This window comes from Spermophilus citellus (assembly GCF_964194105.1).
Source record: "Spermophilus citellus genome assembly, chromosome: 9".
Lineage (NCBI taxonomy): Eukaryota > Metazoa > Chordata > Mammalia > Rodentia > Sciuridae > Spermophilus > Spermophilus citellus.
The window spans coordinates 58210395-58234505 of NC_138191.1; the positions used below are offsets into that span (position 1 = coordinate 58210395).

General features: G+C 32.6%; 1 protein-coding gene across 1 annotated transcript in view; it reads right to left on the minus strand.

Annotated features, from left to right (window-relative positions):
* Positions 1–4285: 4285 nt before the first annotated feature.
* Positions 4286–24111, minus strand: part of CCDC18 (coiled-coil domain containing 18) — a 115673-nt gene continuing 95847 nt past the window's right edge. The window contains exons 29-31 of the mRNA XM_081307403.1: positions 21251–21718; positions 13554–13607; positions 4286–4568 (exon numbers count right to left, since the gene is read on the minus strand). Coding sequence (XP_081163529.1) covers positions 13593–13607; positions 21251–21718 — 483 coding nt within the window. The 3' untranslated portion in view covers positions 4286–4568; positions 13554–13592. The remainder of the gene's footprint in view (positions 4569–13553; positions 13608–21250; positions 21719–24111) is intronic.

Below are 24111 nucleotides of genomic sequence, written 5' to 3' on the forward strand. Positions count from 1 at the left end.
AAAAACCATTTGATAAGATTTAGCATTCTTTCATGATAAAAATGCATGATATAGAAGGAAGAAAATTAGGTACAGAAGAAATGCACTTCAACATAATAAAGGTAAAATGTGACCAAACCACAGCTAACATATTCAACAGTAAAACGCGTAAAGCTTCTTCTAAGATGAGTAAAAAAATAAGCTACACATTCTCACTTGTATTTAACATAGTTCTTAAAGTCCTAGCCAGAATAATTGAAAGAAAAGGAAATACTGCAAGATGCATCCAAATCAGAAACAAAGTAGTAAATTTGTTTCTGTTGTCATATGATATGATCTTATATATATAAAACTCTAAATACTACACACACACACACACACACACACACACACACAACCTGCTAGGATGAATAAACAAATTTAGTTAAGTTGAGAATATAGAATCAATACACAAAAATCATTTGGATTTCTATGTAACAACAACAAATTCTCTGGAAAAAATAAAGAAAGCAATCCCACTTACAATAGCATTGAAAATATTATTTAACATTCATAATACATATGTAATATACATAAAATACTCAGGAATAAACTTAACCAGGGAGGTGAAAGATTTGTACAAAGAAAATTGTAAGAGAAGACATAAATAAATGGAAAGACAGCACATGCTCATGAATTGGAAGAAATTTTTTACTGAAAATAATATGCAGGTTCACATAAATAGAAAAAGCAATCCTAAAATTTGAACCACAAATGATCCTGAAGAGTCAAAGCAATTTTGAAAAAAAAGAACAAAGCAGGAGACATCACATGTCCTGACTTCAAACTATATCACAAAGCTATAGCAATCAAAATACAATGGTACTGGCATAGAAACAGAACCCAGGGCCCCTGGAATGCAAGGCAAATGCTCTACCACTGAGCATTTGGAATGCTAGGTCAATCATAGTCTCTACAGACCAATTTAATAAAAAGCAGAGTTAAGTTAGACCTCAGACAAGATTGTATGTACTACTGACATCAAAAATATGTTTAAAACTTTTGATCCTTTTTGCTGAGCTGAAAAGCATGCTTTTGTAGATTTATGGCTACATATTAAGTACCAGCCTATGCTTATCTATTTAAGTAGATACCATATCTGACATGGCAGTCAACTGGCTAATTTCACTCTAGTTGAACATTCTCTACCACAATCATGGTATGTAATGCAGGCTTGGACTTAATTTATGACTTGGTCTTCATAAGCCTCCATTTAGAGAGGCCAGTGATGGCACTTTGGGTCTCTAGCAATAATGTCAGTTTACACCCTATATCTAATGGCCCTAGAAAAGTCTAGTTCCAAGTATATGAATTTTTAAAAATTGTTGAGATTCAATCACAAAGCACCCTGTTATTCTTATTCTTCTTTATAATTATATTGAGAGCTTTCCATGCCTCTCAAGATATAGTGTATTGTGGAATTACTATTCATAAAATCATGTCAGGCCTTTCTCCCAATTTTGGAAATATTATTTCCTAAACCTGAAGGCATATTTCTGATCATGTCACACAGGCTCAGCTGATACTAACTCCAAGCTGACATGTTTACTTCTTCATTATTTCCATATCCATTAGCTGTCCATCAGAATAAAATCCAAAGTAACTGTTCTCTACATTACTTGTATCATTAGCCTGTTATTCATTTTGCTTTTTAACCATTTGCTGTTTTTAGCAGAATAAAATGTTCAGCAGCAGTTTAGAAAATTGAAGTCATCCATCATTACTGTATCACATCTCTATCAGTTTCCTGATCAGTATTAAGAACTGCCACTGAGTTCTGGGTGTGGTGGTACACACCTGTTATCATAGCCACTTGGGATGCTAAGGCAGAAAGAAGGACTCCAAGTTCGAGGGTAACTTCAGCAATTTAGCAAGGCCCTAAGCAACTTAGCTAGACCCTGTCTCAAATTAAAAAAAAGGGGGGAGAGGGGGCAGAGATTAAGTTAGTATTAAAGCACTCTAAGGTTCAATCCCTAGTACCAAAAAATTAACCATAGTAGTTGGTATTGCTTTGGTACCTCCTACAATTAAGTCACTTCTGATTACCTCTTATTTTATCCTCATTCAAATGTGTGCTATCATGCTTCCCCAGATTTCTTACACTCAGTAGTATAAATTCTTAAGTTATGTTAATTTTTATGTACCTAATCCTCATTAGAAGAAACAGTAATACATTTCACAGATGAATATTATTTTCCAAGCCTCAGTAAAACTGCTTAGAAAAAAAGTAAAAAATTTTCTTACATGGTCATAAATAACAAAAATTCGATTGTCAGAACCTGACACTTCAGAATGCTTTAGAATGCCTTCTACCCAATTTCTGTTCCTATTCCTAGTTCTTAGCCCTATACCCATGTTAATAGGTACAGAAAACAAAATGAGACAATTATAGAATTACAAAACTTTTTGAGCAATATTGCCACCATTTTAAGAAATTTACTGATCTACAAAATAATATTAATAGCTTGATAATGGAAATGGTATAACTTTATACAAAATGATGCTTAAAGAAAGGTTATTTATTTTCACATATAAATATTTGAACCTACAACTTTAAACATTTTTTTAAGGGATATGGTCAGCAAAAGTATTATGGTTCTGCAAATTTCTGTAATGTTTAACAATCTAAGTTTATAGTTGGTAGTTTTTTTGTGAATGAAAAATGAGCTTTTTGAAATATGAGGGGACTGATGGTGTACTTGTTCTATTTGTTGTGTCAAAAATCAATCCACAAGGGGCTGGGGCTGGGGCTCAGAGATAGAGTACTCGCCTAGCACGTGCAAGGTGCTGGGTTCAATCCTCAGCACCACATAAAAATAAATAAGTAAAATAAAGATATAGTGTCCAACTACAACTTAAAAAAAATCAATCCACAGGGCTGAGAATACAGCTCACTTGATAGAGTGCTTGCCTTGCATGCACAAGGCATGGGTTATCCCCAACACCATAGATAAATAAATACATAAATCCACTGAACAATTTTGAACAATTTATAAAATCTGGAAATAGGGCTGGGGATGTGGCTCAAGCGGTTGTGCGCTCACCTGGCATGCGCAGGGCTCAGCACCACATAAAAAATAAAGATGTTGTGTCCACCGAAAACTAAAAAATAAATATTTAAAAAAATCTGGAAATAATTATCAGCTATCATATATACATATATATGTCATATATATATACACACAAAAAATATGTATACATGTATGTATAATAAATGTTAAATAATATTTTGTATATTTATTACATTTGTTAGAAAATACACTTTTTAATATAATGATTAGGAAAAAGATTCTCCTTTAAAGGCACTGACATAATATACAAATTTCCACACACATTCCCCCAAAAATCTAACCATTCAGAAAAACTGTTTTGTTTGATAATACTGGGTATTAAACCCAATGCCTCATGCATTCTAGGCAAACACTCTACCACTGAGATGCATCCCCAGCCCTTTAGAAAAACTGATTCATAGTAATCAAATTTACCAAAGATGGCTATTTAACCCCAAATGTAAAGCATTTTATGAGCAAAGATTTATACTGATCTATTACTGCATTCTCATTTTAGTAATGAAATTTGTGTAGGAAGCAAATGTTCACATAGTAACCATGGAATCATAACAAGGTAGAATTAATCAGACATATATTGAAAACACAAGAATATGCTCTCATTTACTATACATGTATCCCCAATATGGCTTTTAGCTGAAAAGTAAATGACATGTTTAGATTGGCTGGGTTGAGTACTTATACTGCTAATTTTCCCTCTGTGGCTAAGGTGATACGTGACAACAGGGTGAATCTGTAAAACATAAAGCATTTGTGGGGAATTCTAAGATATGGCTGGGAAAAAGAACTACCAAAAGAAGTGGACTTCTTACAGACATATGAGAAAGGGGGCTAGAATTACTGTTGTTGCTTTATATTAAAGGGAAAGGTGTTTCTTACAGTCTAGCAAGGAAGATGTGAAAGTGTTCAAATGTACCATCCTCTCTTTCATCCAAATCTTTTAATGTAATCTCCCCTGTATTTATAACATCTTCCTTTCTGTCTTTATTCTCCTTTGATAGCACCTGGCATCTCTCCTCACCCTTTTGCTCCCCAGGTTTCCTGCCTTTTGTCTGACTTTACTTCTCATCTTTTGGTCTTAACGTAAAAGCAATTTCTTCCAGAAAGGCCTTTCTGACCTCCTAGATATGACACTCAAAGCATCTTGTACTTCTCCATGTCCCTTATCCCACATACAGCAGAAACTAAGACTACAATATAATGCAAATCTTACAAAAGAATAAATGTTTCAGTCTTGCTCTTTAGTGCCCAGCACTGTACTTCCATACTGATTCTTAATAAGTAATTAGGATAAAGTTTAGCTACTTAACAGAGATCTTCAACATTGAGTGGCTTAAAAATGAAGTTTATTTGTCACTTATGTAGTAGTCCGAGGAGCACATTCCAGGTCACTTAGGCACCCACGTTCCTTTTATTTTGTTTTTCGCCTATGGTGTTTTCCTCATCCACATGGTTGAAGTTTGGTTGCAGGCAATTCCAGCTCTAGGGAAAGGGAAAGACCTTGGAGAAGCACATATTTAAAATTTTGATGTCCTGGTCTGAAGTGGCACACATCATTTCTGCTCTTGTTCTGCTGGTAAGAACTTAGTCACTGGAGGGCCTGTGAAATGTTATTATCTAGTAATGGGCCCAGCTAAAACTCTGTTATTATGAAAAGAACTGATATTTGTAAAAATATGAGTAGTCTTCACCACAGCATGGTTGTATGCTTTTCTTTAGCAATATACAATACCTTAAAAAAAGTAGGACAGTTAATGAGTTTGGTAGTTTCCTGTGTAACTAAAGAACTAGAAATCTTAGGATAATGGAAAGGGAATGATTTGAAGTCACAGGCCATTATTATAACTAGGCTAATAAGAAATCAATAATAATAGCTGCTACCAGTTAACATTTATTATGTGTCAGGTATTATTCAAAGGACTAAGAGTATACTGACTTGTTGAATATTCATAATTATTGAGGTAGGTACCATTATTCTGTTTTACATTTGAGTAAATAAAGGCACAGAGATTAAGTAATTTGCCCAAAGTGATACAGCAAATTAGAAATCGAGCTGGGTTCAAAACTGGTCAGAATTAATCTGGTTCCAGAGACCATATTCTTGACCACAGGATTACACTGCCTCAATGATAACAACTACTATCTTTGAGTACTTAGTCTATTCAGATAGCATACTAGTATTTCACATTTTTCACCTTATTTAATCCTGATAAGGATTAGATGCTTCTAAAGTAGGTATTACTTTTATTTTACATTTAAAGCGCCTTAAATTTAGTTAATTATTGCTCGAGGCCATATAGTTTATAAAAGAAAAATAGGATCAAATCCACCTCTGTGTGACTGTAAAGTCCATTTCATATGTTTAAATTTCTAAATTTTTTATTGAGGTAGAATTCAGCTATTGTAAGCATATAATTAAGAGTTGGACAAATATATACCTGTGTAGCCAACAACATAAGCAAGATATAAATCATATCTGTTACTCCAGAAAGTTTATTTCTGCTTCTTTCCATTAAATTCTTCCCGCAGAGGCGATCACTGTTCTGGTATCTATTATCATAGATCTGTTTAGTCTATTCTTGAAATTCAAATAAATGGAATCTTGTACTATTTACTTTTGTGTGTAGATTTTTTTCTTTCAATATGTCTTTGAGATTTATTCATGTTACTGGATATTAACAGTTCATTGTTTTTACAGTATTTAGTTGTCTGAATATACCAAGTTACTTATTCATTCTTGTACTGATAGACATCTGAGTTGCTTCCAATTTTTGGCTATGGATGAAAAAAGATACTATAAACATTAATGTTCATTTTTTTGGTGGGTATATATATTTTAATTTCTCTTGGCTAAATACCTAAGAGTAGAAATATACTGGATTAAGCAGTAGATGCATGTACAGTATTAAAAGGAAATTCCAAATAACTTTCCAGGTTGTTGCAGATGTTTTACATCATTTGGTGTTGCCAATCTTTTTAATATTAGCTCTTCTCGTAGGTATTTCTTTGTGCTTTTAATTTGTAATTCCTTGATGATTGAAGAAGTTGGATACTTTTAAATGTGTATATGACCATTCCCATCCATTCTGGAAAGTGTTTCAGTGTTTTCCCTGTTTAAAATTAGGGCATTTGTCTTTTTATATTGATTTAAAGTGAACTCTGAATTTTCACTTATAACTTCTGTCATATATATATTAATAGCACTCATTTCATTATCTTTTTTTTCTTTTCATTTTCTTAATGGTGAGTTCTGATGAGCACAGTTTTGAATACTGATCAAGTCCAACTTATTAACTTTTTCTTTTCTTTCCTTTCTTACTTTTCTTTTGCAGTTCTGGGGTTTGGGCTCATGGCCTTATGCATACTAGAAAAATGTACTATCAGAGCTATACCCTCAGCCCCTTAACTTTTTCTTTTATAGTTAGTATAATTAATGCTTTTAGGTCCTAAGATATGTCTCTTTATCCTAAGTTCATGAAATTATTCTCATATTTCTTTCATAGGTTTTATAGTTTTAGTATTTATATTTATGTCTAAGATCCATTCTGACCTAATTTTTATATGTAATATGAGGAGGGAACTGATTGAAGTTCTTTTTTCCCTATTGTACCATTATCATTTGCTAAAGACTTTCTTTTCGACACTGAATAGCTTTCACCCCTAATTAAAAATCAATAAAATAACTATATATTTTAACAGACTGTATATGTGAATATACTTTAAATTATATATGTGATAAAATATGTAGTCTACTCTGTTCCATTACATATATATGAACTATCCTTTTGGTTCTGTTAATATTGTAACGTAATAATAATTATTGAAATCATATCATGCAAGTCTTCCAATTTTATTCTTTTTCAAGATTATTTTGTCTCCTCTAGGTCCTTGACATTTCCAATTAAATTTTAGAGTTAAGACTGTTGATTTCTTTAATTAAAAAAAGGGAAAACTTACTGGGATTTTTGTTTGGGTTTGCATTAATCTACAAATCAATTGGGAAGCACCTATCCATTCATGACCATGATACATACCTACATCCACTTCTAACTTGTCTTGGCAATAAATTTTTACTGTATAAGTCTTCTTTTTTTTTTCACTAGGTACTCCACTTTTGATGTTGTTGTAAATACTTAACACTATTTTCCAATTGTTTGCTGCTTAAAATATATTTAATTTTGCATACTATCTACACCTTAAGAGCTTGTTAATAAACTAATTAGTAATAAATACTTACTTCTCCATTTATCATTTGCCTCCCTTATATTTTTTCTCACCATATTGTATTGTATAGTACATTCATATAATTGAAGAGAAGTGGTGAAAGCAGATATCTTTACTTGTTCTCATCTTTTTTAAAAAAATATTTTTTTAGTTATAGATGGACACAATATATTTTATTTTTATTTATTTATTTTTATGTGGTGCTGAGGATCGAACTCAGGGTCTCATACCTGCAAGACAAGTGCTCTACCACTGAGCTTCAGCCCCAGCCCAACCTCGCTCTCATCTTAAGGGAGAAAGCATTAATTTTTTAAACATTTAGTGTAATGTTAGCCATATAATTTTCTTTTTTTTTTTTGGTACCAGGGATTGATTTACTTAAATAGTAAATCAATAAAAAGTCAAATAGTACATTATTTAAACTTGGTTAATAGTCTTTGTCATAACTATTTAATTCTGCAGTTATAGTGCAAAAACAGCCATAGACAATTTTATTTTCAAGTCAGAAATGGGTCATGTGGCCGGCGGGATTTAGGAGGCTGACCTGTAGTCTATGTCCACAAGGGATATCTTCTTTTCATGTAATGCTCCTGTTAGACTTTCATGTCATGGTTAATTTTGAGGTGTAAGTTTTTCCTCCTCCTTTCTTTACTGAAAAAGTTTTAAATTGATACTATTTCTTCTCCAAATGTTTGCTAGTCTTTACCAGTAAAACTTTCTGAACCTTAAATACTTTTTTTTGGTGGTGCTGGGAATTGAACCCAGAGCCTCATTACAAGCTAGGTCAGCACTTTACCACTGAGCTATATCCCTAGCCCTGGAAGTAATTGTTATAGAAATATTTATAACTGCAAATACATCTTGATCTGCAGATAAAAGCTTATTTAGATGTTTTAGTTCATCTGTATTAGTTCCTTTCTTAAAAAATATTTTTTAGTTATAGTTTGACACAATACCTTTATTTTATTTATTTATTTTTATGTGGTGCTGAGGATCGAACCCAGGGCCTCACACGTGCTAGGTGAGCACTCTACTGCTGAGCCACAACCCCAGCCCTGTATTAGTTTTTGTAAGTTGTATTGTTCAAGGAATTATTTCATTTCACCCATCAAAGTTAATGATGTAAAGATGTATTAGTATTCCCTAATTATACTTTCAAATGTCTGTAGGACCTACACTCATATCCTCTTTCCTTCTAAATTTTGGTAATTTATATTCTCTCTTGATTAGCTTTGTCAGAGTTTTATCAAATTTATTATTATTTTGTTTTCTCTATTACCAACCTTTGTTCTTAACTTTCGGTTTTTTTTTTTCCTTCTTTATATTTACTTTAGGTTTAACTTGCTCTTTAGGGGTAGTTTCTTGCTAATTTTCTTAGGGTGGAAAATTAGATAACTGATTGTAAACCTTTTTTTTAAACTGATGTAAACATTTAAAGTCATAATTTTCCCTCTAAAATCTACTTTAGCTGCATCTCACAAATTTAACTGTTGTGTCTGTATTACTAATCAATTAAAAATAATTAAAAATACTTATACATTCTTTGACATGAAGATTATACAGCAGAGTTGTTTAATATTTGAAGGTTTTCTAGATACGTTGTTATTAATATTTACATTAATTACACTGTGATCAAAGAACTTTTGCAAGATGATTTGTCTTTTGAAATTCATAGTGACCTAAATTGTGGACCAGCACATGGTTTGTCAACGTTCCGGGTGCATTTGAAAAGAAATGTGTATTATGTAGTTGTTGAATATATTCTTTAAATATAAGTTGGTTGTCAATGTTATTCAAATCTTCTGTATCTTTACTGATTTTTTTTTGTCTTTTATTCTTTCAATTACTGAAAAATGGAGGTTGAACTCTCTCACTATGATTGTGGATTTTTCCATTTCTCCCTTAGTTTATTTGTTTTTATTTCAGGTATTCTGAAGTCTGTTATTTGGTATACACAAATTAGGAATACATCTTCCTACTGAATGTATCCTCTTATCATTATGAAAAAACTTTTTTTGTTTGTTTGTTTTAGGTAATGGGGATTGAACCCAGAAGCACTTAACCACTGAACTACATCCCTAGTGGCCCCTCCCCCTTTGAGACAAGGTCTTGGTTAAGTTGCTGAGACTGGCTTTGAACTTATGATCCTCTTGCCTCAGCCTCCTACAGCAGTGGGTTTACAGGCATGAGCCATCACATCCAGCTGAAACAACCTTCTTTATCTCTGGCACTATGTTGGTTTTTTTTGAGGTCTACTTTGTTCAATATTATATGACCCTGAAGTTTTCTTAAGCTTGCTTTCTTATGCTTGTTTCCCTAATATATCTATTTCTATCCTTTTAACTTTAAATCTATTGGTGTCTTTATATTTAAAGTATGTCTCACTATTTCTGATTAGAAACTATCCTCCTTTGGATCACTGTTTCCCTACCTGAGGCTTTTTTTCTGTTTGCTTTTAAGATAATTCTTTTTATTTTTGATTTTTCAAGATTTTCACTACTATATGCCTAGGATTTTCTTTTTAATTTATCCTACTTATGATTAACTGAACTCAGATCTACTGGTTAACCCACTGGTTGTAATTTTTTCACCCATTTTGGGCTATTTTCAGCCATACTGCTAAAATACCTTTTTTCCCTGTCCTATTTTCTTCTCATCTTGTCTTATAGGTCTTAGATGCTCTGTTCATATCTATTTAATCATTTTCCCTTTGTTCTTCAAGAGATATTTTCTATTAAACTGTCTTCAAGTCAATTGACTTTTATGTCATCTCCAAACTTCTGTTAAGCTCATACTAGGGATTTTATAATTTGAGATATCATACCTTTTTTGGTTCTAGAATTTCCACCTGATTACTTTATAGTTTCTATTGGTTTGTTAATATTCCTCTCCATTTGTTCATTCAGAGTGTCCATATTTTTCTTGCACCTCTAAAAAATCTTTACAATAGTTACATTATAATGTTAGCTGATTCTAATATCTGGGTCATTTAGGGTTGATTTCTATTGACTGCCTTTTCTTTAGGTTATGAAGTAATATTTTTTCTCATGTCAGGCAAATTTTTATTGCATCCTGAACACTAAACTGACACATAATAGTGATTCTGGAATTTTAAAAAGTATTATTTTAGGGCTGGGGCTGTAGCTCAGTGGTAGAGCGCTTGCCTCACACATGTGAGGCACTGGGTTTGATCCTCAGCACCACATAAAAAAAAAACAAACAAACAAACAAATAAATATTGTGTCCATCTACAACTAAAAATATTTTTTTTAAAGTATTATTTTGCCTTCCTTTAAATAGCACTGAGTCAAATTATGGCAGAACTTCTTAATCCTTTTAGATTTGGGTTTTTCCTTTGCTAGGGTGAATCTATTTTGGCTTTGATTTAGTTCAGTGGTGTGACCTTAACTCAATGGCTTGGTTTTATTTGTAAACTTTGGCATTTATGATATTTCAACTGCATGCTGAGGTACTCAGCAAGTTACCTGTGTCTATGGCTGGGTCAGAACTCCAACATTGCCCAGAACTTTGAAATTTCTGGTAATTTCCTTTCTACTCAGCCACATAGTAGCCAGTTTTTAAGCTGCAATTTTTTTTCCATTATATGTTTGGTTTGCTCTTTGCAAAGGAGTTGAGGGAAACCCTCAGTCTTTGGCTAACCTTTCTGAAAAGATTCCTTATCTCTGGTATTCTGCCTAAAAAATTCCACTGTAGCAACACTGAACTTTGATATATGCCTACTTAGCTCAGCATGATATTACCACAGTTTTAATGAATAAGTCTAGGCAAATACTGGGGGTAGGCAAATTTGAGAGCCTAGGCAAATAATGGGGCTAACTGTGAATATTTCCTTTCTTTCAAGGATTACAGTCTTGTGCTTCCTGCAATTCCATGCCTGGAAAGAGCTTCATACATATTTTGTCCAGTTTTTTAATTATGTAGGGCATGAGGGCAAGACTATTACCAATTATTTCATCATGGTTAGAAACCTAAGTTTATCTATTCAAAGTGTATATTCTTAAATAATTTGTAAATTACTTCTATACTGGGATTCTTTATTGGAGAAAAATAGTAAATGAAAATAATTATTAATAATGTGGAAAAACATTAACAGGGGTTAGGGAGTAATAAAACTGAAAGGATATGAAGTTGTCAAATAATGAATGGGAATGCTGAAATATAAGATTTGAGAGATGAAGGACATGATAACAAGCCCCTGATATAGCCACAGGTATGGATGGCTGAACCACAGTAGTTTTTCTACATTTTGTAAAAAGGGAAAAGAATGATCTGATAACCACCATCATGATCTTTGATGGCAAGAATGGGTAAAAAATGATACAAAATAAGCAAACCAAAATGGAAATTTAAAAAAGCAGAAAAAAGCAAATTGAGGAAAATCAAATTTAAATTTTTCTTCTTAAAAAAATAACTACAGGGATTTGAGGGTATAGTGCAGTGTTAGAACACATGCTTAGCATGCACAAGAACATGGGTTCAATCTCCAGTACCACCACCCAATCCTCCAAGGACAAAAACAAAACAACTACAACTATAGGATATCCAGGGAATTGTTGGGTTAACAGCAAAAAGTAAGGTCTGTTGTAAGGCAAAGATGGAGATATAGATCTGGGAGTTATTACCATAAAGATTCTTATTGAAGCAACAGAACTGGATGAGATTATCTAGGAAGGACATGTACCATAAGAAGGGAGGTACAGGTAGAAACCAAAGGATCCCAGTATTTTAGAGTCAGGCAGACAAAGATACTGAGATACTTAAATACTGAGAATGATGTTCAGAGAAGTTAAAGGCAAATATATTTGGTTCAAATTTTAGATGTTATAAGCTATATGACCATGAGAAGATAAATCTTTTTGTATCTGTTTTTTTCTTCTAAAAAATATGGTGATAAATTAAAAAAATGGTGATAAATAAGAGAGGCAACTATCAAGTGGAATGTGAAAAGGACCAAACAAGAGTATGCAACATAGAAAGGCAGAATTTTTTTGACTGGTAGGTAGTACATTCTATTTTGTTTTGCTTTTTTGCTTGTTTATTTTAGGCTAGGGAAAGGATTTAAACATGTTTATATGAACAGAAGGTGCCAAAGGGATGGGGCTAAAGTATATGAAAGAATTCAGAGAAAGAAGCTGAAAGTAAATAAGCCCTTAGAGATGGGATGGAAGAAAAAGCTGAACCCTGAAGGTACATGTTTTTCAAGAATTAAGAGTCCAACTTAGAGTGGAAACTACAAATTTATAAAGGTATCAGATATACATTGTGACGCTATTAATTAACACTAAGTAGTCCTGGAGTAAGAAGTGACAAGGCACATGGTAGAAAGACAGGGAAATAAGAGTGCTAGAAGAGAAGACTGAATCACCAAGTGACTCTTTGGATCAATACACTAGTAAATAGCAACAAGAAGATAAAAGTTTATTCTACTCCTGACAAATAATTACAAATTTTAAATTAGTGTTGTTAAAATAGTAATATCAATATATTAATGGTTTTAATGTCTAACTCTTAGAAAATATTAATCCCATACAACTTTTTAAGGATACATTTATATTCATTTATAAATTTAATATCTGGTATAAAGACATCAAGACTCTTGAGAAATTTTTAAATATGAAGGCTTAAACATCTCACCTTACTTGTGCTGCACTATTTTTATTCTATCACAGAACTAACTAACCATGTATATATAAAGTCATTAGCCCAAAGCTCATCTCTTGATACTTAGTTTCTTTAGAACATATTAACTTCTATCATTATGTTAAATAATTCTACCTATAAAACTAAAATAATAATCTATTTCATAAGTTGTTATGAGGATTAAATGAGTTTAAATATAAAGTGCCTAGAATAATATCTGATAAATAGTAAACACTCCACAAGTTACCAATTATTATATAATTATGAACCTGTCACAGAATGACTTTTAAATTCATATTAACTTAAAAATTAAGTATTACTAGAAAAATAGCAAATAATATAGTAGTATGATTAAAAATGTAAATAAGTATTACAGATTTTAACAATGATCTTTGCATAATAAAGACAAAGAAAGCAGTAAGTTTAAACCAAAAAAAGGGTTAATTTTCTCTAAAAATGTAATTAACTTTTAAAAGAAAGGGCTTTCTTTAAAAAATTAAAATATAAAATTTATTCAAAAGCAATAAATAACAGCTTCTATGCAATATGAGCTACATATAATAAGTAAACACAGCACAGTACCAACAATTCCACTTTTTTCATCACGACATCTTCTTTTAATTACAAGTTTTCTCCCTAGAGTAATGCAAAATAATTGATTAATATCTGAAATATTTTTATATTGATTTAACATTAAAAGTATACTATAATAGTCAGAAACATAATTTAAAGCAAGAATGAGAAATATTTAAGTCAACTGCAAAATAAGAATCAGAAAAAGTCAATAATAGGCCACATGGATACAGATAGCAAGTAATTCTGGAGGAGTAGATGGGAGTACAGATTAAACTAAAGTGATTTTAAAACTCAAAATGGCATATAAAAGTAACAGATGTAGGCATCAGTGTCCTCTTATAGTTCAAAGGCACATGAAAAAGAAAAAAGTCTTAAGGATAGAAAGAAAAAGATAGATGTTTGTATGCACAACAAAGAAAAGTAGGAAGATAGAGGAAAAGGAGATTTAAAAAATACAAGTTAAATATTTTTGTCTTGGACTTTACCTGGGCTATGAATTTGAAAATATTATCATGTACATAGGTATTTCCCTATATTCCTGCTTCATCTCATTTTTTGCCTATTTTTGCTTTCCCTATAGCCGATTTTCTCACTTCTAGCTTTTCATATGTACCATATTTTGTAAACTATGTACAACCCCCTTTTAGAATAAAATGAATATAAACAATACTTTTTTATAAATTCCTAATAAACATCCACTGTTCTAATAAAAAAAATGATTAGAATAGTTCTTATTGTGAAGTCTCTGAGCTCTCTGAAATTGTGTTCAAAACTGTATAACTTTTTAAGTTCTGAGCTTTTCTCAGTTAGAAGCTCTATGTTATAGTCTTGATTGTGAATAGAATTGCCAAGATAGGAATATGAATTATTAACCATTAGAAAATCTGTATTAGAGCTGCAACAAAAAAAGGAAACTAACATTAATTAAGCCCTTCTCATGTGCCAATTTCCATGTTTTTTCCATTGTACAGGGGATTTTTTTTTTTTTTTTTTTTGGTACTGGAGATTGAATCCAGGGTCACTTAACCACTGAGCCACATCCCCATCCATTTTTAATATTTTATTTAGAGACAGGGTCTCGCACAGTTACTTAAGTCCTCCCTAAATTGCTGAGGCTGGCTTTGAATTTGTAATCCTCTTGTCTCAACCTCCCCAGCCACTGGGATTACAGGCTTGCGCCACCACAACCAGTACTGTACCAGTGGATTTTTGGAATGCATTGTAGAGCAGGGCTGCATTCTGAGCAGTTGATTTTCTACATAGAGCCCAACAATAATGACCCCAGCCTTTGCATTGCTTAAGGGCTCTTTACACAAATCAGATGATGAATTAAATTCTCTATAGACTTGGCTGATTTGATTTTTGACAGAAATTAAAGTTACAGCATGTGTAGGAAACAACTTGCGATATCTCATGAGTAGCAGTAACATCTCATGACAACTTCAAACTAAACTTTTAAACTTTCATCACTTAATGATTTTTTAACAGTGCAGATTAAATTTGAACATGGATGGGGTTGTGGCTCAGTGGTAGAGCACTTGCCTCCCATGTGTGAGGCACTGGGTTCGATTCTCAGCACTGCATATAAATCAATAAAATAAAGGTCCATTGACAACTAAAAAAATTTTTTTTTAACATAGCAGATAAAGACAATTATTTAAAAAGTCAAGTATAGCAGTGAAGAAGTTAAAGACACCATAATTAGGACAAAAATTTCTATGGAGCTCCCCTTTCTTGGTGCCTGAAATTCTTGCTTATTTTTCTTAATGATTAATTCAGGACTATTCTAGGGCCTTTGTATAAGCACCATGAAAAGAGATGAATGAGTTCAGGCACAATTCACTAATCAAACTAACTACTTTCATATCTGTTTGGCATAATTGGTTTCTTCACATTTCATTTAAACGGAGTCTCTCTGGCTTAAAAGTTTTTTTTTTTTTTTTTTTTTTTTTTGTACCCCAGAGATGCTGAACCACTGAGCCACATCCCCAACCCTTTTTTATTTAGCCACAGGGTCTTGCTAAGTTGCTTAGGGCCTTTCTAAGTTGATGAGGCTGGCTTTCAACTCATGATTCTCCCGTCTCAGCCTCCCAAGCTACTGGGATTACAGGTGAACGCCTCCATGCCTGGCTTAAAAGAGTTTTTGTTATAAAGATATACATGTCTTTCTCTATATAAATTTATATATAGACATATATATTTATGTATATTTATATATAAATTAAATATATATTTATTTTAATTGTAGATGGACACAACACTTTCTTTCTTTCTTTATCTATCTATCTATCTATCTATCTATTCCTATGCAGTCCTAATAATCAAACTCAGTCGCCTCACATGTGCCAGGCAAGTGCTCAACCACTGAGCCACAACTCCAGCCCTTAAAAGAGTTTTAAAATCCTCCCTGTAAATTAGAGATCAATGTAATGTCATACTTAATAGTGGGCATAATACACTGAAGATCAGAACTAGACTGCAGATCAAGTCTCTACACTCCAATTTAAAAAAAAAATCTCTTATTTTTTAAAAAATTTACAAGTGGTATACATTTATTAAGGTAACATACATGTAAATGACCATGAAGTCATTTAACAGTAAAAGTAGAGCAAGTCAAAGTTTCATTCAACAATAGCAGTTTTATCTCTGAATTTTCTTACCTTCCATTAAAGAAAAAAAAAAAGACAAAAAATAAAGAATAGTGAAATTAGAGAAGAAAGAAATAGAGACCCATCAGAAAAAGCAGCAAGAAGATGTCTTCAATTACCCTTGCCCCTTAAGAAAAAGGTATAATATACAAGGAGCAGTCACTTGAAAACTAAAAAGTCAAGATGAGCATTTGTCTAGTAAACAACGTAGAGATGAAAAAAATGGAGCAATGAACGGAGCTTTGAGCAACCCAAAGAGCCAGTCCTTTCTATCAAAGACAAAATTGAGCTGACAAAATTGTGATTGAGGCACATGAGGTGTAAGAATTCCACGTGACCTTTAAATTCTAAGTACTGACTGTGGTTAATGAATTTAAAATTCAGTAGAACATCATTCAAAATAAACAAAACTATTTGAGCACAGAATTTAACTTTTGATTTTATGAATCTAATTTGGTACAGAATTTTGAATATTTTAGTTTAGTACTAAGCTTCTATGATAATGGAATGGTAAAATTCCTTGATAAAACATAAAATGACAAGATATTCAAATACATCTGCATATTCCAATAACCTACAGAATAAGTAATCATTCTATCAGTTGTGTATTAACTTTTAAGTTCTACTCTCCTAACCCCTAATTGACTAAGCAGCTTCAAGACCAATCTATTTAATCAGAAATTACTGAAGAGGATATAAACACAATCAATGTAAACAGTATAGTACAGAGCAGGGACTCAGTTTACTCATGTGTAATAATGGGGACAATGACATTATTCATTACAACAGAAGAACTATTAGGTTTTCTCTGTGTGTGTGTGTTTTGCAAGAACTCAGTGTCTCGCACATGCCAGGCAAGTCCTCTACACCTCCAGCCCTACTAAGTACTATTACTTTGTACTATTAGGATAATAATAATAACCACTGCAGGTACTATTACTGAGCTATTATAAAGATTAGGAGTTCATTTGTGTTAATTATTTAGTGCCTAATATATAGTAAATGCTATGTCTTGTTATGATCATAATCTGTCACTACATTTATCAAAATTATCCTGCACAAATTAGGCTTTGTTTCTACCAAAAATAGACCCTTACACACCTGATTCTAAGGGTCATTGGAATAGAGCAGAGGTTCTTGAAAGGAACAGTACTGACGTGTAGGGAACATTCAGAAATCTGTGAGGGTAGTTTGAGTTGTCACTAAATTGAAGAGAAAGGGAAATCCTGCTTCTGCAATGTAATAGGCAGGGACAAACAATGCCAGATCTGGTCCTATGATTTACAGGGTTGGTCTCACATGACAAAATTATCTGGCTAGTAACTCTATTAAACTTTCCTATTCTACCTATACTCTCCCATTCTCCAAGTTAACTATTTCATATACCTTCTTTGCTTTTAAATCTCCAATGCCTTATCCTAACTTAGATAATAGCCCTGTTTATTAATCAATAAATTCTTCTACCACCACCAAACCTTCTAGTCCATGTGTTTCTATTCCCACATTTTTGCTCTTCTTCTTACTACAGTCAATAAACTTCTTCCTTTTTACTTAAGACCAGTCCCTCTATCTCTCTAATTGTATCTTTTTTGGTCACTGTTTTTCATGGTATTGAGGACTGGAGGCAGAACCGCCACATGCTAGGCAAGGCTCAAACAGTGAGCTATATTCTCAACCCTTTTTAAATTTTTGAGACAAAGTCTTGCTAAATTACTCAGGCTGGCCTTGACTTTGCAATCCTCCAGCCTCAGCCTTCCAAGTAGCCAGGATTACAGGCATGTGTCATCACACCCAACTAAATCTAAAGTTGTTTGTTTGTTTTGGTACCAGGGATTGAACCCAGAACCAAGTGGCACTTAACCACTGAGCCACATTCCCAGCCACTTTTTATTTTAAGACAGGGTCTCAATAAGTTGTTGAGGGTCTCACTAAGTTGTTGAGGCTGGTTTTGAATTTGCAATCCTCCTGCCTCAGCCTCCCAGGCTGCTGGCATTATAGGCACCTGGCTCCCATTCGATTTTCTTATCGGCTTTTCTTCCTAACACTTTTTTTTTTAAACCTGGTATTATTATACAAAGTACATGTATGAAGACTTGAATTGGGTGTCAACATACCTTCTATACAAACAGAAATATGAAAAATTGTGGTATATATGTGTATTAAGAATTGTAATGCAAAAAAAGTACATGTATAATGGCATAAAGTGACGTGAACATACTTTATATAGAGATACAAAAAATTGTGCTCTATATGTGTAATAAGGATTGTAATGCATTCCACTGTTGTTGTGTATTTTAAAAAAATAATAAAATTATTAAAAAATCCCTTTGAAAGTATTAAAAAAACTCTGGCATTATAACATATCTATTTACTTATTTACTGTCTACCCCACTAAAATGTAAGCTCCATGTGCAAAGGATATTGGTCATTTTTATTTGTTTCTATACTCCCAGTGCTTGGTATATAGTAGGTGCTCAATAAATATTTATTGATAACAAATCTTTACATATTTGGGTCTGCAACGACCCTGTGCACAAGTGTGCTTGCCATAACAGTTTTGAAGTGGTTTGAGGCCTTGCCCTGATCCATCCAGATCAAGATTATAGAAATTTCAGACAATTGCTGGGTACAACGGCTCATGCCTGTAATCTCAGAGGCTTGGGAGGATCCTAAATTCAAACCCAGTCTCAGAACTTAGCAAGGCCCTGAGCAACTTAGAGAGACCCTGTCTCAAAATAAAATAATAGTAATAAAAAAATTCAAAAAGTTTGAGTTCAATTCTTTATATAAAAAAAATCAGACAACGAAAAAAAAGAAAAAAAGAAATGTCTATGAATAAATTAAATATCTGAATAAATAATATCTAATAAACACAACCACAGTTTCAAATGCTATATTTTATCAGACTTTCACAGGGAAAATTTCACCGAGATGGAGTTATATTTTAAAAATTTCTACTATTTGCCTTAGCTTTATTAAAAGGTTGTAAGTTATTACAGCAGATATCAAATCTTAGGCAGTTTAATAAGTACAGGAATTTTTATACATAGCTCAACATTTTTCATTGTATAATTGATATAGTAGCTATCCAGTTAGACATAAGTCTTTTAAGAAAATGGGCAGGGACAATGATGGTACTGACTTGTTTGCATTTGTATTTTTCACTTCATAAATTTAACTGAATGAAAACTCTACTACAAAAACATATAGAATGTACAAAAATGTCTTATAAAAACAATTAGTGTGCCAAGCATAGTGACGCACACCTGTAATCCCAGTGGCTTTGGAGGCTGAGGCAGAGGGATTGCGAGTTCAAAGCCAGCCTTGGCAAAAGTGAGGGACTAAGCAACTCAGTGAGATCCTGTCTCTAAATAAAATATAATATAGGGCTGGGGATGTGGCTCAGTGGTTGAGTGCCCCTGAGTTCAATCTCCAGTACACCTCCCAAAAAAGACAAAAACAAAACAAAAAACAATTAGGGCAATTACCAATCTACACAGAATAATATAAATAAAATGGATAATAAATTTGGTAGAAGTCATTGTAAATTGCTATCCCTTAATTAACAAGTTTTTCTAAAGGGAGTTAAGTTTACATTTCACAATTCCTATCTCTATATTAACAAAAGACCTTTTTTTTTTAACAAAATTAAAGCTGATTAAAAACTCTTGAAGGCATGCAGGGAATAGTAACATTCAATAGCTCTATTCAGCAGAGAAACCCAAGAAGTTAAAAGATGGAAAAGAAATTACAGGTATTTTCATTATTGCAAATCACATTTTGAACTTAATTTTTTAAAATGTTACTCAGTATTGCCTTACTTATTATGCCACTTGCACTGTTTGTTAAATACTTGAAATTTCAAAATATTACTACTAATATTATTATTATTTTATACAGTTTTCTTGCTATGAATAGAAAATTATACTCTTTTAAATATAAGGAGGGATATGAAGACATGAAAAGAGGCTGCAACAGTCTTTGTCTTAGGTTTATTCTTAAAAATCTTTTTCTAAAAAGCTACCTTAATGTGTTTGAAAATGAGGCAAAAGAGCATCTGAAAATAGCTGACATTATCTGAAGGACAGTATTTACATAATGTAGACTACAGGCATGTGTATTGCATGGGATTGCAGGCATGTGCCATTGCACCCAGCTAAATATATATATTTTTAACAAATATATTTTATACTTTATGTATAAAATTTAAAATCTTCCTTTTAAAATTTAGTAGTTTTTTCCTAGACACTTTAAAGTTGTTTTTCTGTGAATTTTAAGTCTTAAATTTTTTCAATTTGTCTATCACAAAAGAAAAGTACCTATTCTCATTCTTTTCTAGCACTTACATTATATGACCGTTACTGATCTAAGACAAACACATACAAGAAGATTTTCATGACATGGCATGCTTGACTTAAATAATGGTTGAAGAATAAAAAATAAAAATGCATATACATACACAAATACATACAGGATGAGTATTTTTCACCTGAAAATCTGAAATTTTTTAAAAAAATATATTTATTTTTAAAGTTTTAGGTGAACACAATGTCTTTATTTTACATTTATGTGGTGCTGAGGATCAAACCCAGTGCCTTGTGCATGCTAGGTGAGCGCTCTACCACTGAGCCACATATGCCAAAATGCTCTAAATCATGACAATTTTTGAGTACCAACATGACATCACAAGTGGAAAATTCCACACTGTGAAGTTTTTGTTTTAGGCACAAATTACTATTTATAAAATTGCTTTTAGGATGGGTATATGTGAAGTATAAGTAAATTTGAAATTCAGACTTGAGTTTCATCCTCAAAATATCTCATTATGTACATGTAAATATTCCAAAACCTGAAGAAGTCCAAAGCACTTCTGGTGCCAAGCACTTTGGATAAGGATACTCAAAAAAAAATATATATATATATGCATAATATATAATTATATATATAATGCATATATATAATATATATATAATATTCAATGTATATATTTTCTTCCAAGTAATATAATTATATTTATCAGAGACAAATTGTTACAACTTATAATGAGATACATACCTGAGTTAAACCAGCACCTGTTTGCATAGAAGATTTTTTTAATAGTCTCACTTCTTTGTTTATGTATCTCAGCATCCCACTAAGAGTAGTAAAATCATTACTCTCAGAACTATCATCCTCTATGGTATATGTGTGAGATTTAAATGAGTCTGACTGGGTATAAGTCAGTTCCTTATGGTTTTCTTCTAATGTTGAAGGCTGTTCTAATTGCATTTTCTTTAAGTCCTGTAGTAATTCTTCAGAAAGATCTTCATTACCATGAGATTTGAAACTAAGATCACTGGCACTAATAGAGCGACGTAGTTTTCTGCACTTGAAAACAGATGTGTGAGAATGTTTAGTAAACTTTGGATCTTGACTATCAGGCATAATTTCTGGTAGAGGTGTAAAGGGAGCTGGTAGAAACTTGATGTCTTCTGCCTTTTCATGTCCAGAAACTCTAGCTTGTAATCTGGTTAATTCTGATTCCTACAGAAAAATTAAACACAGTACATAGAAGGTGCTCAGTATATTTTTGTTAAGTGAATAAACAACCTAGAAAAATCAAACTCTTAGAAGTCATCTATGTCAACCTTCATCTCAGAACAGGACTTAAGATCTTGACAGCAACTCTTTAAGAATTTTCCAAGGGCTATTTAAACACTCTACTATTTAAGATAGCTTCATTTTGAGACAATTACATATGTTCATTCAAAATATGTCTAAAGTAGCCTATGGAATTCCATAAATACTAGGTTTTCCTTATAGAATTTTTTTTAGTGTTAATGACAATTTTAATTTCTATTCAAAAATAAAAATCTTACACCTAAAAATTTCTCTGCAAATATATAGAGATACATGGTATACACAAAGACTACCTTCAGAATTTCTAAAAGGAAATAAATATATTATCAGCTATTCTGCTTTCGTAAATTAGAATTATTTTGAGAAAAAAATTAGAGGGTCATAATCTTTAATAAATCAATCTTATTAAACATTATATTTCTGTTATTTTCCTATGTCTTTCATTGGGTACTCTGAGCTGTACCAGGATACTGAGAATGAGACCTATACTGCAAAATCAAGAAGCCTAAAGAAAAAAAAAAAAGAAAAAGAAAAAAAGGATGGTATTTTAATTTTAACTAAAAGCTAAATAAAATATTAAAATTTTCTATTTTTAATATTGGGATATTGCTCAGTGGTCAGTGCCCCTGAGTTCAATCCCCAGTAACCCCTCCCCCCTCAAATAATAGTAGCCTCCTGTTTAAATGAATCTCCTTTTTTTACAGGTATATTTAAGATATATATTTTTAAATCACTTTTAATCTGATAGTTTCTATTTTTAAGTTTGTTCCCTAAAAACACTGTCCCTAAAACTGAAACTGTTATAACCACAGTATACAAAACAAAATGAAACTTTTAACTCCCACATTCCAGTTCTTTTAGGACTTTGTACTATTTTACTTAAATAACTTACTTTTAAGTGACTAGAAAGAGTGACAAGTTTTTGTTTTGGTGGGGTCTTTTTTTTTTCTTCTTTTTTTTTTTAGAGAGAAAGAGAGAGAGAAGATTTTTTTTAATATTTATTTTTTAGTTTTCGGTGGACACAACATCTTTATTTTATTTATTTATTTATTTTTATGTGGTGCTGAGGATGGAACCCAGTGCCCCGCGCATGCCAGGCGAGCGTGCTACCACTTGAGCCACATCCCCAGCCCCTATTTTTTTTTTATGTGGTGCTGAGGATGGAACCTCGGGTCTCACACATGCTGAGCCACAACCCCAGCTCTTGAGAATTTTTTATAGTAAACCTTAAGTTCACATTTTTTGGCTACAATTAATAAAGTAGTTATAGAGTTGACATAGGATTGTACACAGCTAGAGTTAGAGTATGTTTTCCTGTCATGCGTTATCTTGCAATAATTGAGAAACATTTCTCAGATAAGTAGGAAAACATAACTTTTCAATAAAAGGAAGCATATTGAATATACTAAAAACAATTCACCTTTTCCTTTTTTTTTTTTTTGTTTTCCCTCTCTCTCTCTTTCTTCCAAGTACTGGGGGTGTTATACCACTAAGCTACATCCCCAGCGCTATTTATTCATTTACATAAATAAATATGTATGTATGTATTTTTATATTGAGACAGGGTTTCACTAAATTGCCAAGGCCAGCCTTGAAACTGTAATCCTACTGCCTCGGCCTTCCAAATTGCTAGGATTACAGGTGTGTGCCACCATATCTGGTTAACCTTTTTCTTAAGACTCAAAGGTCACTGTGAGCTGGCTGTGGTGGTGCACACCTGTAATCATAATGGCTTGGGAGGCTGAGGTAGGAGGATTGTGAATTCAAAGCTAGCCTCAGCAAAAGTGAGGTGCTAAGCAACTCAGTGAGACCCTGTCTCTAAATAAAATACAAAATAGGGTTGAGGATGTGGCTCAGTGGTTGAGTGCCTCTGAGTTCAATCCCGGGTAAAAGCCCCCCATCCCCCCAAAAAGAAGGTCACTGTGTGAATATTACTGTAGTGTGCCATCACTGTCTTAGCTTTGCCTATGTTCCAACTGCACTCAAATACTAGCATATATGCTGTCAATGGAACTGCTTCCTGTTATTTATAGCTACTTGTACTTGGTCTGTTTCAACACTTCTATTAGACTTTCTTCTTTCTCTTTTATCTTCCAAACTCCTCTTCAGTTTAGACTTTAAAGCCTATTGAGGTTGTTTTTGAGAGCTGTGTCAGATAACAAAGGAATTCTATTTTCTGACTGCTTTACTGCCTAATTACAGTACATATTGTAAGATCTCTCTAGGGGCTATGGTTATGGCTCAGTGGCAGAGTGCTTGCCTAGCATGTGTGAGGCACTGGGTTCAATTCTCAGCAT